The sequence below is a fragment of the Heterodontus francisci genome, chromosome 8 (assembly GCF_036365525.1).
Source record: "Heterodontus francisci isolate sHetFra1 chromosome 8, sHetFra1.hap1, whole genome shotgun sequence".
In the NCBI taxonomy this organism is placed as follows: domain Eukaryota; kingdom Metazoa; phylum Chordata; class Chondrichthyes; order Heterodontiformes; family Heterodontidae; genus Heterodontus; species Heterodontus francisci.
Genome location: NC_090378.1, coordinates 6686302 through 6702703, shown reverse-complemented (window position 1 = coordinate 6702703; position 16402 = coordinate 6686302). Strand labels below are relative to the sequence as shown.

Sequence of the window (16402 nt, the reverse complement as noted above, 5' to 3'; positions counted from 1 at the left end):
GCTTTTGACTCCAATTTATTCGCCCCAGCTTCATTCTTACTCAATTGAAGTTGATCTTCCCCAGTTAATTATTCTTATCCTGGATTGCTTTTTGTCCTTTTCCATTGTCAGCCTAAACCTTATGATACAATGATCACTGTCTCCTAAATGTTCTCCTATTGATAATTGATCCACTTCGCCCACCTCATTCCCAAGAACCAGGTCGAGCAAAGCTTCCTTTCTCATTGTACTAGCAACATACTGTTGTAGAAAACTTTCCTGAACACACTGTAGGAACTCTTGCCCCTCACTGCCCTTTACACTACTATTATTCCAGTCTATGTTTGGATAATTAAAGTCCCCCATTATAACTTTCTTTCTTTGGCCTCCTTGTCTCGAGAGACAATGGATACGCGCCTGGAGGTGGTCAGTGGTTTGTGAAGTAGCGCCTGGAGTGACTATAAAGGCCAATTCTAGAGTGACAGACTCTTCCACAGGTGCTGCAGATAAAATTGGTTGTCTGGTCTGTTACACAGTTGGCTCTTCCCTTGCGCTTCTGTCTTTTTTCCTGCCAACTGCAAAGTCTCTTCGACTCGCCACTCTTTAGCCCCGCCTTTATGGCTGTCTGCCAGCTCTGGCGATCGCTGGCAACTGACTCCCACGACTTGTGGTCAATGTCACAGGACTTCATGTCGCGTTTGCAGATGTCTTTAAAGCGGAGACATGGATGGCCAGTGGGTCTGATATCAGTGACGGGTTCGCTGTACAATGTGTCCTTGGGGATCCTGCCATCTTCCATGCGGCTCACATGGCCAAGCCATCTCAAGTGCCACTGGCTCAGTAGGGAGTATATGCTGGGGATGTTGGCTGCCTCGAGGACTTCTGCATTGGAGATACGGTCCTGCCACGTGATGCCAAGGATTTTCCGGAGGCATCGAAAATGGAATGAATTGAGACGTTGCTCTTGGCAGACATACGTTGTCCAGGCCTCGCTGTCATACAGCAAGGTACTGACGACACAGGCTTGATACACTCGGACTTCTGTGTTCCGTATCAGTGCGCCATTTTCCCACACTCTCTTGGCCAGTCTGGACATAGCAATGGAAGCCTTTACCATCAGTTTTAAGAAAACAAACATCATGGAACAGGACTTCAGAAATGCTCCATCCATCAATATCGGCGACCATGCTCTCGAAGTGGTTCAAGAGTTCACCTACCTAGGCTCAACTATTACCAGTAACCTGTCACTCAATGCAGAAATCAACAAGCGCATGGGAAAGGTGTCTGCTGCTATGTCCAGACTGGCCAAGAGGGTGTGGGAAAATGGCGCACTGACACGGAACACAAAGGTCCGCGTGTTTCAAGCCTGTGTCCTCAGTACCTTGCTCTATGGCAGCGAGGCCTGGACAACGTACGTCAGCCAAGAGCGACGCCTCAACGCATTCCATCGTCGCTGTCTCCGGAGAATCCTTGGCTTCAGGTGGCAGGACTCGATCTCCAACGCAGAAGTCTTCGAGGCGGCCAACATCTCTAGCAGGTATGTCCTACTGAGCCAGCGGTGCTTGAGATGGCTTGGCCATGTGAGCCGCATGGAAGATGGCAGGATCCCCAAAGACGTATTGTGCAGCAAGTTCGTCACTGGTATCAGACCCACCGGCTGTCCATGTCTCCGCTTTAGAGACATTTGCAAACGTGACATGAAGCCCTGCGACATTGACCACAAGTTGTGGGAGCCAGTAGCCAGCGCTCCTAAGAGCTGGTGGACAGCTATAAAGGTGGGGCTGAAGAGAGGCGAGTCGAAGAGACTAAGCAGTTGGCAAGAAAAGAGACAGAAGTGTAAGGAGAGAGCCAACTGTGTAACAGCCCCGACAACCAACTTCACCTGCAGCACCTGTGGAAGAGTCCGTCACTCTAGAATTGGCCTTTATAGCCACTCTAGGCGCTGCGCCACAAACCACTGACCACCTCCAGGCGTTTACCCATTGTCTCTCGAGATAAGGAGGCCAAAGAGGAAAAGGAAGCAGTAATAGCCCAGACACTGATTCCTGAAGCACCCATTCATATCAAATCAATCAAATGACCTCCGAAAATGCCAGATGTGCAACAAAACTCATAAATGGAGAAGTGACAAATTATTAGCTGTATGTTGCTCAGGTGAAACTTCTTTCTGTTACGATAATGTGTGCAAGAATATTACATACTATTGTTATTAGCAGTTACATAGAAACATAAGATGTTTACAGCATGGAAGGAGCCCATTCGGCCAATCGTATCCGTGCCGCCCAAACAAGGAGTTATCTAGTCTAATCCTACTTTCCACCTCTTCGTCTGTAGCTCTGTAGATTCCGGCACTTCAAGTGCATATCCAAGTGCTTTTTAAGTGCAATGAGGGTTTCTGCCTCTACCACCCTATCAGTCAGTGAGTTCCAGACCCCCACCACCCTCTTGGTGAAAAAAAAATTCTCCTTAACTCCCCTCTAATCCTCCGCCCATTATGTTAAATCTATGCCCCCTGGTTACTGATCTCTATGCGAAGGGAAATAGGTCCTTCCTATCCACTCTATCTCAGCCCCTCATAATTTTATACACCTCAATTAAATCCCCCCACAGCCTCTTATGTTCCAAAGAAAACAACCCCAGCCTATCCAATCTTTCCTCATAGCTAAAATTCTCCTGGCAACATCTTCATAAGTTTCCTCTGTACCCTCTCTAGTGCGATCACATCCTTCCTGTAATGCAGTGGCTAGAACTGTATGCAGTACTCTAGCTGCGGTCTAACTAGTGTTTTATACAATTCTAGCACTTCACGTTCAGCTTCATCCAAGGACTGCATAGAAACTTGGAAGGATACTTCAGTCCTTCAAGATTTGTAGATGATGGTCAACACCCTTTCACTTTGCCCTTGATTTGACCTACTGTTGGACTATCTGTGATTTGTGTCAATGCACAGCTGGTAGTGCCCGCCAACTGACTGTGACAGCAAATGTCACGGGGAACTTGCTCATGAATGCTGACATTCTACCACTTCATAAGCAAGCAGGCCAGCCATGAATATTTCGCAAATTAATTTTTTGGGCGCGGGTGGAAAAATATTCAAACGCTTTTTAAGAGGTGTCCCCTCATTAATTAGTCTGCGGCTTGAATGCTGTCTTACTGAACTCCCCAGCAGTCATGTACTTTTACCACCCATACAAATAGCCTTGCAGTGGCCTTTGAATATGTTAAATGACGGGCTGGTACTTTTGCTCTTTGCTTCCAAAACAATCAGGATCATTGTCCAGCTGACATTTAAGGCTAGCTTAAGAGTTCTCCGAGTGACCTTTACTGACATAAAGCCTCGCAGTGATTAGCTACTGTAGCTTAACTCTTTGAGTGCTGGTTCTGCTTTGCAGGCTTATAAACAGGCAGGTAGTCAAATAAATCTACTGGGTTTGTGTAGATATTTACATTGAATTAACAGCACTGAACCATAGAACCAGAGAAAAGTTAAATGCAAAGAAGGAGGCTATTCAGCCCAGCGCCGGCCAAAACAGACTATTTGCCCCAACCGATCCAAGCCAGTGTTCATGCTCCACACTAACCATTTCACCCGATTGACATGTCCTTCAATTCCTTTCTCCAGCATGCACGAATGTGGATTTGTCTCAATGCATCCCTGCTATGCACCTGAACTATTCCTTGTGGTAGCAAGCTCCACATTCTCATCACACTCTGAGTAAAGATGTTTCTTCTAAATTCCGTATTGCATTTATTGGTGGCTAGCTTATAGTTATCAGCCCCTAGTTTTGGACTCTCCAACAAATGGAAAGATCTTCTCCGTGTCTGCCCTGTCAAACGCCATCATGATTTTGAAGACCTCTCTCAGGTCACCCCTCGGCTTCTCCTTTTGAGAGATAAGCACCCCAGTCTTTCCTGATAATTATGCAAAGTAGGAATACCTGAATTAATGGAATTCAAAGGCCATGAGGGATGTTTTTATCCTCACTGCCGGGTGCTAATTCGACAGAGTGGGTTGGTCATCTGTTATAGAATTGATTCATTTTGAGTTCATTCAAACTAATGGTACTACTCCAAACTACTCCACCAGATCACCATTTGGGCAGTGGGCAAATTTTTAGCTCAGGGTGTGCAACGTTTTGTAGATTGCAGCACCTAGCATTTCTGAGAGGATTGTAATATGATGCATGAAGGATGCCTCAGAACATGTTTATAATCTCTTTCAGGCCCCTAATAAGTGTTATGTTTCTATTTTTCATGTCAACTACACTGATCAATTGTCTGAGAAATTAGTTATAGAGATACAGCACTGAAACAGGCCCTTCGGCCCACTGAATCTGTGCCGACCAACAACCACCCATTATACTAATCCTACATTAATCCCATATTCCCTACCACATCCCCACCATCTACCTACACTAGGGACAATTTATAATGGCCAATTTACCTATCAACCTGCAAGTCTTTGGCTGTGGGAGGAAACCTGAGCACCCGGCGGAAACCCACACGGTCATAAGGAGAACTTGCAAAGTCCACACAGGCAGTACCCAGAATCGAACCCAGGTTGCTGGAGCTGTGAGGCTGCGGTGCTAACCACTGCACCACTGTGCCGCCCTGATGATGGTTTCGGGAGGGAATTCCAGAGTTTAGGGCCCAGGCAGCTGAAGGCACAGCCACCAATGGTGAAGCAAATAAAATCAGGGATGTGTAAGAGGCCAGAATTAGATGAGTGCAGATATCTTGGAGGGTTGTGGGCCTGGAGGAGATTATAGAAATAGGGAGGGGCGAGTCCCTGGAGGGATTTCACAACAGGATATGAATTCTAAAAAGCAGCAGTACAGAAGAATTACTTTATAAGTAATTACATCACTCATTATCAGGCTTAATACAAAGATTGAAAGTGGATTAGATTTAATTGTTTAACTACTCTGTAATTTTCTACATACCCTACGTAGAGGGGTAGGTCCAACCACAGTGGTTTTGATATATTATATCACTCTGGACACTATTTGCATAGAAGGAGTGTGAGCTCAATATTACTTAAACATTTTTCTGTCAAATCTTTCTCTTCTCTCTTGAAGGCAAACGTCTCTTTGCTGAGCTATTGTTCCATGGGCACCATTTGTCTTCTGGCAATTTAGCCAAGTGACCAGTCTTTATGTGTAAGCTTAGACATTGGAACATAGGTAGATAACAGTATAAGACACAGGGGCAGCAGCAGATCATACAGCCCTTCAAGCCTGCTACGGCATTTAATTATATCATAGCTGATACCGCAACTCTGCTTTCCCACCCTATCCCCAGATTCCCTTTGTTCCAAAACATCTATCGATCACTGAGCATTCACAACCCTCTGGGATATAGAATTCCAAAGATTCGCAAGTGAAGAAATTCTCTTCATCTCAGTGCTAAATGCTGACCTCTTCTCCTGAGACTGTGACCCCGAGTTCCAGACTCTCCAGCCAGAGGGAGAAACAGCTTCTCAGCATCTACCTTGTCAAATTCTCTAAGAATTTTAAACATTTCAATGAGATCACCTCTCGTTCTTCTGAACTCCGGAGCATATAGGCCCATTCTACTCAATCTCTCCTTATGGGACAAACCTCTCATCCCAGGTATTAGGCTAGTGGACTTTCAGTGCACCCACTCCAATACGAATATATCCTTCCTGGGGTAAGGAGACCAGACGTGTACATAGTATTTCAGGCATGGTCTCTCCAAAGCCCTATTGCAGCCCTGTTACAACAGGCAGGAGGACAATCCACTTCAAACAGTAAAGGCTAAAGTCTACCCTATTTCTTTTCCCACTTTAAACAAAATGGAATACAGTGGGGATGATCTCTATGTTCCTATTTCCCCTTTTGAGTTTCAAAATCAAAACAGTGTGATTGGTTCAAAATGTAGATCTACTGTTTGGCTTCCACATGTTCCAATATTGGGGCGATTCTCAATCGGATCGGAGCTGCCCAAGTTCCTGCTGGTCTAGAATCAGGGAACACAATTTCAAAATAAGGGGGAAGCCACTTAGGACAGAGATGAGGAGAAATTTCTTTGCTCAGTGGGTTGTGAATCTTTGGAATTCTCTACCCCAGAGGGCTGTGGAAGCTCAGTCATTGAATATGTTTAAAGCAGAGATTGACAGATTTCTAAATACAAATCACATAAGGGGATATGGGGTAGTGTGGGAAAAAGGCATTGAAGTGGATGATCAGCCATGATCGTGTTGAATGGCAGGGCAGCCTTGATGGGTTGAATGGCCTACTCCTGCTCCTATGTTCCTAAGCAGGCAAGGGACTCAAATGCCATAAATGCACCCTCCAATACAACTATCTGTTTAGTTATTTTAGTTGTGGAATAAATATTAGCCTAGGACACACAGAATCACAGAATGGTTACAACACAATAGACCATTTGGCCCATCTTGTCAATGCCAGCTCTCAGAGAGCAAATCAGCCAGTCCCATTCCCCTGCCTTTTCCCTGTAACCCTGCACATCTTTCCTCTTCAGATAATCATCCAATTCCCTTTTGAAAGCCACGAGTAATCCTGCCTGCTCCTCTCCAGAATACTGGCCGTGGGATCTTTTACAGCCACCCGAGCAGACCTGGGTTCAACTTCTCATTCAAAATATAGTGAAACTTGATTGTTAGCTTCCATCAGGACCTTGCATTTCTGTAACAACCGCAGGACATCCCAAAACACTTTACAGCCAATAAGTACATTTGAAGTGTAGTCACTGCTGTAATGTAGGAAATACGACAGCCAGTTTGCACACAGCAAACTCTCGCACACAGCAATGTGATAACAACCAGAAAATCTGTTTGAATGACACCAGGATAACGCCACACATCATCCACACATCATCTTTGAAATAGTAGGCATGGAAACTTTCGCATCCACCTAGGAGAGACGACGGGGCCTTGGTTTAACATCTCATCCGAAAGACAGCACCACCGACAGTGCAGCGCTCCCTCAGTACTGCATTTCTGACAGTGCAGTGCTCCCTCAGTATTAGCTCTCCAACAGTACGGTGTTCCCTTAGTACTGTCCCTCTGACAGCGCAGCACTCCCTCAGCACTGCCCCTCTGACAGTGCAGCACTCCCTTAGCACTGCCCCTCTGACAGTGCAGCACACCCTTAGCATTGCCCCTCTGACAGTGCAGCACTCCCTCAGTGCTGCCTCTCCGACAGTGCAGTGCTCCCTTAGTACTGCCCCTCTGACAGTGCAGCACTCCCTCAGTGCTGGCCCTCTGACAGTGCGGCACTCCCTCAGTACTGCCCCTCTGACAGTGCAGCACTCTCTCAGTGCTGGCCCTCTGACAGTGCAGCACACCCTCAGTGCTGGCCCTCTGACAGTGCAGCACTCCCTCAGTACTGCCCCTCTGACAGGGCAGCACTCCCTCAGTACTGCCCCTCTGACAGGGCAGCATTCCCTCAGTGCTGGCCCTCTGACAGTGCAGCGGACCCTCAGTACTGCCTCTCCGACAATGCAGTGCTCCCTCAGTACTGCTTCTCTGACAGTGCAGCACTCCCTCAGTACTGCCCCTCTGACAGTGCAGCACTCCCTCAGTGCTCCCTCAGTACTGCCTCTCTGACAGTGCAGCACTCCCTCATGCCGCCTCTCCGACAGTGCAGCGCTCCCTCAGTACTGCCTCTCTGACAGTGCGGTGCTCCCCCATTATTGACCCCCATCCACCGGTGTAGAGCTCCTCCAGTACTGCCCCTGACAGTGCAGCACTCCCTCAGTACTGCCCCTGACAGTGCAGCAGGTGCTCAGTACTGCCTTGCTGACAGTGCAGCACTCCCTCAGTACTGACCCTCTGACAGTGCAGCAGGCCCTCAGTACTGCCTCTCTGACAGTGCAGCACTCCCTCAATGCACTCAGAGTTAGCCTAGTCTATGTGCTCAAGTCTTGGAGTGGGACTTGAGCCTCCAATCCTCCGACTCAGAGGCAAGGGTGTGACCCACTGAATTACATCTGGCACATTACACAACCAGTTCAGCTTCTGAGTACAAGACGACAAGTTGCCAAATCCACAAGATAACCTTGCATTTATATCGCACTTAAACATAGTAAAATCTCCCAAGGCGCTTCACAACATGAAAAATGCGCAAATAAAATTTGTTACCCAGCCACATAAGGAGATACTGGGACAAAGTTTTAAGCAGTGTCAAAAAAGAGAGAGATAGAGAGGAGGAGAGGTTTAGGGAGGGAATTTCAGAACTCAGGGCTCAGGCAGCTGAACACACAGCCACCAATGGTGCAGCGATAAAAATCGGGTTATGCAAGAGGCCAGAATTGCATGATCTTGGAGGGTTGTAGGGCTGGAGATGGTAGGGAGGGATTTGAAGACAAGGATGAGAATTTTAAATTGGAGCTGCTGCAGGTTTGGGAGCTAGTGAAGGTCAGTGAGCTCAGTGGCTGAAGGGTGAATGGGACTCGATGCCAGTCAGGATACAGGCAGCAGAGTTTTGGATCTGCTCAGGTTTATGGAGGGTGGAAGACGGAGGACAGCATTGGAATAGTCAAGTCCAGAGGCAACAAAGGTATGAATGAGGGTTTCAGCAGCAGAAGCAGGGGCAGAGAAGAGTGATGTTACAGAGGTGGAAATAGGTGGTTTTGGTGAAGGAATGAATCTGAGGTCAGAAACCCATCTCACGGTCAAATAGACTGTTAAGGACAATACCGAAAAGGAGCAAAGCAGGGAGGCACAGTGTGCATCTCTCATACTCACCCTTGCACCCCGTCTCCCAGGAGGACCTGGAGCACCTGGTTGACCTGGGGGACCCTGTGTGAGAAAAAACAAAGATGAATAAATCTATCCCAAAGTCCAATGTACAAAGTTAAATTAATATTTACTAATCATGCAATTTCATAGCACAGAAACAGGCCATTTGGCTCAATTGCTCCGTGCTGGTGTTTATGCTCGACATGAGCCTCCTCCCACCCCTCTTCCTCTCCCCCTATCAACAAACCCTTCTATTCCTTTCTCCCTCGTGTGTTTATCCAGCTTCCCCTTAAATGTATCGATACTATTCACCTCAACCACTCCCTGTGGTAGTGAGTTCCACATTCTCACCACTCTCTGGGTAAAGAAACATTTTAAAATGATACTAGTAATCTAGCATAGATTGCTAAAATGCATTGACACACTCATTTGTGTACATCTACACAAACTGAAATTGAATTTCAAGGGGGTTAGAGAGCCAGAATGATTGAGTCACAGAACAGCAGAAAAGAAAACCGTAAAGACAAAAGCATTTGCTTTTGAAAAGTTCAAAAGGAAATCAAACAAGGCAAGCTTCTTTCAATAATGTTATCCACCTTGGTAAATGTTTAATAATATGTTGGCAGATTGCCTGTGACACTGTTCATGTTAAATTGCTGTTCTCACAAGGTAAGAGAATTCTAGCTGTCCTTAAGGTCACTATGCCTTGTTTCCATCATTGTAAGACTATATAAATGTTGCTCATTACAGAAACATCATTCTGACCAAGGTATATCACACTATATACTCACATGTGCCTTGAAAATGAGAAAAGGAACAAGTTTGAGGTTCCTCATTTTCAAAAAAACACAGGAATAGGACGAGGCCATTCAGCCCCTCGAGCCTGTCCCTGAGCAGCTGATTTGCTCATATACAAATATACTCTGACAAGCTCTCTGCACAAAACAGCAGCAAAATACTGCGGACACTGTATATCTGAAGTAAAAAGAGAAAATGCTGGAAACTCTCAGCAGGTCAGGCAGCATCTGTAGCGAGGAACAAGGGGTCACAGACCTGAAATTATAACATATGGTTATGTCACTAGGTTAATGATCCAGAGGCCTGGACTAATGAAGTGGAGACATGAGTTCAAATCCAATCACAGCAGCTATGGAATCTAAATTCAATTAATGAATACATCTGGAATAAAATCTGGAATACATCAGTAATGGTGAACATGAAACAACTGGATTGTTGCAAAAACACATCTGGTTCACTAATGTCCTTTTGGGAAGGAAATCTGCTGTCCTTACCTGGTCTGGCCTACACGTGACTCCAGAACAACAGCAATGTGGTTGACTCTTAACTGCTCTCTGAAATGGCCTAGCAAGACACTCAGTTGTATTCAAGAAGGCCACTCACCACCACCTCAAGGGCTATTAAGGATGGGCCATAAATGCTGGCCTGGGCACTGATGCCCACATCCCATGAAGGAATAAAAAAAAACTCTGCTTTTCTCTCTCTCCACAGATGCTGCCTGACCTGTTGAGAGTTTTCGAGGAGTCTATGCATTCCTTCCAACAATCTTTCAAAGGAATGGTAAACAAAGCCAGGCATTTGGAACATACAGGAAAACTTTTCCATTAAGAGAACCAGCTGATTGAAACAGGAATAACAATAACTTGCAAACTGTCCCAAGGTGTTTCACAGGAGATTTTAACACCGATCTACATAAAACGCTATTCGGACAGACGACCAAAAGCCTGGTCAAAGAGGTCAATTAAAGTAAGTTTTAAAGGATGAGAGACAGGCGGAGAGGTTTCTGAAGGGAATTCCAGAGCTTAGTGCCCAGGTGGCTGAAGACAGATGCTGGTGGTGGAGCAATTAAAATCAGAGTTGCTTAAAAGGCCAGAATTGGAGGAACACAGAGATCTCGGAGAATCACAGGGATGGACAAGGTTACCGAGATGGGGAATCTAAAGAGTAAATTTATAGTTTCTCTCACCTGAGTGGGGAGCGGGGATAATCTGCTGGAGTGAATTGCTTGCATGTTATAGAACCTGCCTGATCGGAATGGAATGAAAATCATGGTTGGTTACCGCCGGGGCAGAGGCCCCGCCCACCTGCTTAAAAGTCGGGGGTGACCCCGCCTCCGCCAGGCCTGGAAACCATGCTGTGATTTTACACGGCCCAGGCCCTTAATTGGTCTCGGACAGGACTTTCACCCCTCGGATGCAAGAAGTCCCGCCTCCAGGAGCTGCCAGCCAATCAAAGGGCTGGCAGCTCCTCAGTCCCTGTAACGCCACTGGGAGTGGTGGCCACTGCTGGGACTGCACCCAGCTTCAGGAGGGGTTTTGGGCCTTGCCAGGGATAATTGGCTGGGCCCCAGTGAGCGGTGTGGGAATCAATCAGGAGGGCAGTGGGAGATGCACTACTGGGGGGCAGCAGTAGCTGCTGAGGAGCCCTCAGTGGAGTACAGGGTGCCTGATCAGGAGGCGCCCCTCCCCTCCCCTCCACTGGGCCCACAAGGAGGCCGCCTGGTATTACTGGGCAGCCTCCACAACTGATGAAGTGCCCGTCCGCCGCTGGTAATAGCTAGCAGCCTGTTCCCGCGGTGGGGCGTACAATTCCGACCCATGACATCTACAAAGTGCCGGAAATCCACACCATCAGATGAACAACCCCGGACGGGCGAAGTCTAAAATTTACCCCAGAATGTTTGCAGTCCGTGGATTTAGTGAACAAAAAAAAGTGCAAGTTTCATTTTAGGTTGTGCTTTATAGCCTGAAAAATAATCACAGTGAAACCTTTACAAACAGGCAGTCTCAAAAAGCAGACACTCATTGAAAGCCCCAAATAACTTTTAAGAGGCGTACTGAAACCACGGCACACTCACCAACTACAAACTATAAACCGTCTCCCAATACACCAAAACCTTTCAACACCTTAAAACACAGAACACAGCCCGAGCTCACACTTTCAAATGTTCAAAGCACCATGTGTGTCTGAGTCTGTAGATAATGATGACTGATGAATTGTTACTGCTTTCTTTCCGGTCCCAGCCCCACCTCCCCCTCAAAGCCACTGTCAAAGCTTCCAAAAGTAACCTTGTTGGCAATTCATGCTAGACTATATTGTCCTTAAAAGGTATTAATCTCTGTCTCAGGTCTTCCCCGTGACAACACATCACGTCAAAACTCTCTGCTGAAAGAAATTTCTCCTCACCACTCTCCCAACTCTCTCAGTGACAATACATTGATACAATTCTTTATCTCTGACCCTCCCCCAGGCAGAGGAAATCATCTTGTGCAATATTACTCAATCAAAAGCCTTCCTAAATGAAAGCCATGAATAATTTATGGCATCTTGGGCTTCATAAACAGAGTCATTGAGTACAAAAGCAGGGAAGTTATTCTGAACCTTTATAAAGCTCTGGTTAGGCCCCAACTGGAGTCCAGTTCTGGTCACCAGACTTTAGGAAGGATGTGAGGGTCCTTGAAAGAGTGCAGAGGAGATTTACCAGGATGGTTCCAGGGATGGGGGATTTTAGTTACAAGGTTAGGTTGGAAAAGCTGGGATTGTTCTCCCTGGAGCAAAGGAGATTGAGAGGAGATTTGATAGAGGTGTACAAGATTATGACAGGTTTAGATAAGGTAGACAGGAAAAACTGTTCCCATTAACTAATGGTACAAAGACGAGGGGACACGGATCGAAGGTTTGGCGCAAGAGATGCAGGGGCAATGTGAGGAAGAAATGTTTCAAGTAACAAGTGTTGAAGACCTGGAACTCACTGCCCACAAGGGTGGTGGAAGCAGAAACAATCAATGATTTCAAAAGGAAATTGGATGAGCACTTGAGGGAAATAAATGTACAGGCTACGGGGATAGAATCGGGGGAGTAGGACTGAACAGAGAGCAGGAATGGACTCAATAGGCCGAATGGTCACCTTCTGTACCATTATGACTGACTGTGACTCTAAATCCCTTCTTAGTCATCGCCAATCTTATGGATATAATCATTATATCTGAAATCTTCCAAGTTTTCCATTCAGAACTCTCACAGGAAACAGAACCACAGAACTTTATATCGAAAGGGATAGAATATAAAAGGAAGGATGTTTTGCTCCAGCTATACAAAGTCCTGGTTAAACCACATCTGGAACAGTTTTGGGCACTGCAAACTTCGAAAGGATATACTGGTCTTGGAAGGAGTGCAGCACAGATTTAGCACAATGTTACGAGGCAGCAGGGTTACATTATGAGGAGAGATTTCAGAAACGGCTTGTATTCCCTGGAATATAGTAAGTTAATGGGTAATTCGATCAATGTTTATAAGATTTGGAACGAATTGATAGGGTTGATAGAGAGAAACCTTTTCCACTAGCAGGTGAGTCTATGACAGGGGGAACGTAACCTTAAAATCAGAGCCCGGGCATTCAGGAGAGAAGCTTGTTTAAAGAGTTCAGGAAACAATTCTTCACACATAATGCTCTTGGTAACTGTGCCTTCAGCTGCCGGGGCCTTAAGCTGTGGAATTCCCTCCGAAAATGTCTCAACTCTCTTTTTCTTCCATTAAAATTCTGCCTAAAACCTACATCATTTACTAAGTTTTTGGTCGCCGCTCCTAATATCTCTTCATGTGGCTCAGTATCAGATTTTGATTGACGGCGCTCCAACAAAGCACCTTGGGACATTTTTTGATGTTACAGATGCTATATAAATGTAAGTTGTTCCTATTGTCATCAGCGTGCTCCACCTTACACACTTGTGATGATATTCACACCAGAGAATGAATGATTTTGGCAAAATTACTGAGCCTTAGCAGGTTGTGGGTTCAAACCCCACTCCATAGATTTGGACACATGATTTAGGCTGCACTGTCGGATGGTCAGTGCTGAGGGAGTGCTGCACTGTCAGAGGGTCAGTGCTGAGGGAGTGCTGCACTGTCAGAGGGTCAGTGCTGAGGGAGTGCTACACTGTCAGAGGGTCAGTGCTGAGGGAGTGCCGCACTGTCGGAGGGTCAGTGCTGAGGGAGTGCTGCACTGTCAGAGGGTCAGTGCTGAGGGAGTGCTGCACTGTCAGAGGGTCAGTGCTGAGGGAGTGCTACACTGTCAGAGGGTCAGTGCTGAGGGAGTGCTGCACTGCCAGAGGGTCAGTACTGAGGGAGTGCTGCACTGTCAGAGGGTCAGTGCTGAGGGAGTGCTGCACTGTCGGAGGGTCAGTGCTGAGGGAGTGCTGCACTGTCAGAGGGTCAGTGCTGAGGGAGTGCTGCACTGTCGGAGGGTCAGTGCTGAGGGAGTGCTGCACTGTCAGAGGGGCAGTACTGCGGGAGTGCTGCACTGTCGGAGGGTCAGTAGTGAGAGAGTGCTGCACTGCCAGAGGGTCAGTACTGCGGGAGTGCTGCGCTGTCGGAGGGTCAGTACTGAGGGAGTGCTGGACTGTCAGAGGGTCAGTACTGAGGGAGTGCTGGACTGTCAGAGGATCAGTACTGAGGGAGTGCTGCACAGTCAGAGGATCAGTACTGAAGGAGTGCTGCACAGTCGGATGGTCAGCACTGAGGGAATGCTGCACTGTCAGAGGGTCAGTACTGAGAGAGTGCTGCACAGTCGGACGGTCAGTACTGAGGGAGTGCTGGACTGTCAGAGGGTGAGTACTGAAGGAGTGTTGCACAGTCGGAGGGTCCGTACTGAGGGAGTGCTGCACTGTCAGAGGGTCAGTACTGAAGGAGTGCTGCACTGTCAGAGGGTCAGTACTGAGGGAGTGCTACACTGTCGGAGGGTCAGTACTGAGGGAGTGCTGCACAGTCGGAGGGTCCGTACTGAGGGAGTGCTGCACTGTGGGAAAGACTGTATTGAGGCGGTGCTGCACTATCGGAGGGTCAGTACTGAAGGAGTGCTGCACTGTCAGAGGGTCAGTACTGAGGGGGTGCTGCACTATCGCAGGTTAGTGCTGAGAGAGCATTGCACTGTTGGAGGCGCAGTAGTGAGGGAGCTCTGCACTGTCGCATGTGCCATGTTTCCGATAAGACGTTAAATCGAATCCTCGTCTGCTCTCACGGTTGGACATAAAAAATCCCAGGCACTATTTCGAAGAAGAGCAGGGACCAATATTTATCCCTCAACCAATGTCACTAAAACAGATGATCTGGCCATTATCACATTGCTGTATGTGGGAGCTTGCTGTGCACAAATTGGCTGCTGTATTTCTTGCATTGACTACAGTTCAAAAGCACTTCATTGGCTGTAAAGCCCTTTGGGACATCCTGAGGTTGTGAAAGGCGCTATATAAATGCAAGACTTCCTTTCTTTTCCCTGTTCCAATTATGTACCTATTGTCTAACCCTACTTAACCTGACTCACCCTGCGTAGCACCATAGGAAGTTGTCTAGTACATTGTAAATCAATAACATATGTTACACGCTATTAAATACGTCATCAAATGACTGATCACTGTACTTTATAGCTCTCCTCAACCAATGATCACTGCTCTTTGTATAAATGAATCACTGAAACTGTATATTGCCATTTTCATTAAAAAAATAAACCCAACATACAGTCACAATATACTTCAAGCATCTGTGGGTTTGCCACAGTTGGGACATTGCAACTTGAAGCATTATGTCCCAGTTTATAATGCAAACTGAAAGTGAAGTATCAGCAATAAATTTTATTAAAGAATGGTAATTGGACACACAAAAGCAAAATCTAACAAAAGAAGCAAAGAAGAGAATATAAAAATATTTGATGCCAATCACTGAGTTACATCAAGCACAGAAACAGGCCATTCAGCCCAACTGTTCTGTGCTGGTGTTTATGCTCCATATGAACCCCCTCCCACCCCCTCTTCATCTCCCCCTATCACCATATCCCTCTATTCTTTTCTCCCTCACATGTTTCTCCAGCTTCCCCTTCAATGTATCTATACGATTCACCTCAACCACTCCCTGTGGTAGTGAGTTCCACACTCTGGGTAAAGAAGTTTCTCCTGAATTCCCCATTGGATTTATTAGTGACAGTCTTAAAATTTTAAACCCTAGTTCTGCTGTCCAGCTATGAGTAGAAACAGCTTCTCTATGTCTACCTTATCAATCCCCTTCATAATTTTAATGGTCCCTATCAGGTCACCCCTCAGTCTGCTCTTCTCTAGAGAATGGGGCCTCAGCCTGTTGAGTCTTTCTTGATACTTATATCCTCAAAATTCTGGTGTCATCCTTGTGAATCTTGTTTGCACCGTCTCTCGTGTCTCTACATCGATCAATATGGGTCAAGGTGACATCACATTAAAATTGCATTGAGGCAATGCAGATATTACGAGGTCATGGTTTCACGTTTCATTCTGACCCGCCTCGCTTTGACGGGTGACCTCCCAAATGCTGGAATCCTGCTGGTTAAAGGTGCCCGGGGGGTGGGAATGGACGGAGCGCGAGGGGAGGGGTAAGAACATAATGGCTTCTGCCCAGCCACAATTTTAACCGCTGCACCCCCATTTCCCACAGTCCCTCTCCCCCATTCTCTACCCCGCCCACCACCCCCCACCCCCCCGCCCCCCCACCCCCCGCCAGCTTCAGGCAGAGTTACCGGTTCCGACTGCTCCTCCACAAGTTCTTCCTGCTTGTTTAGATCCAACAACAACTACAACAACTTGCATCTACAGAGCGCCTTCACCGCAGTAAAACCTCCCAAGCTGCTTTTCTAAGTTTTTCATTATCTTGACTACCATA

General features: G+C 46.8%; 1 protein-coding gene across 1 annotated transcript in view; it reads right to left on the bottom strand.

Annotated features, from left to right (window-relative positions):
• LOC137373159 (collagen alpha-1(XXIV) chain) overlaps positions 1–16402 on the bottom strand; it is a 351399-nt gene that overhangs the window by 321300 nt on the left and 13697 nt on the right. Inside the window, exon 4 of the mRNA XM_068038018.1 lies at positions 8711–8764. Coding sequence (XP_067894119.1) covers positions 8711–8764 — 54 coding nt within the window. The remainder of the gene's footprint in view (positions 1–8710; positions 8765–16402) is intronic.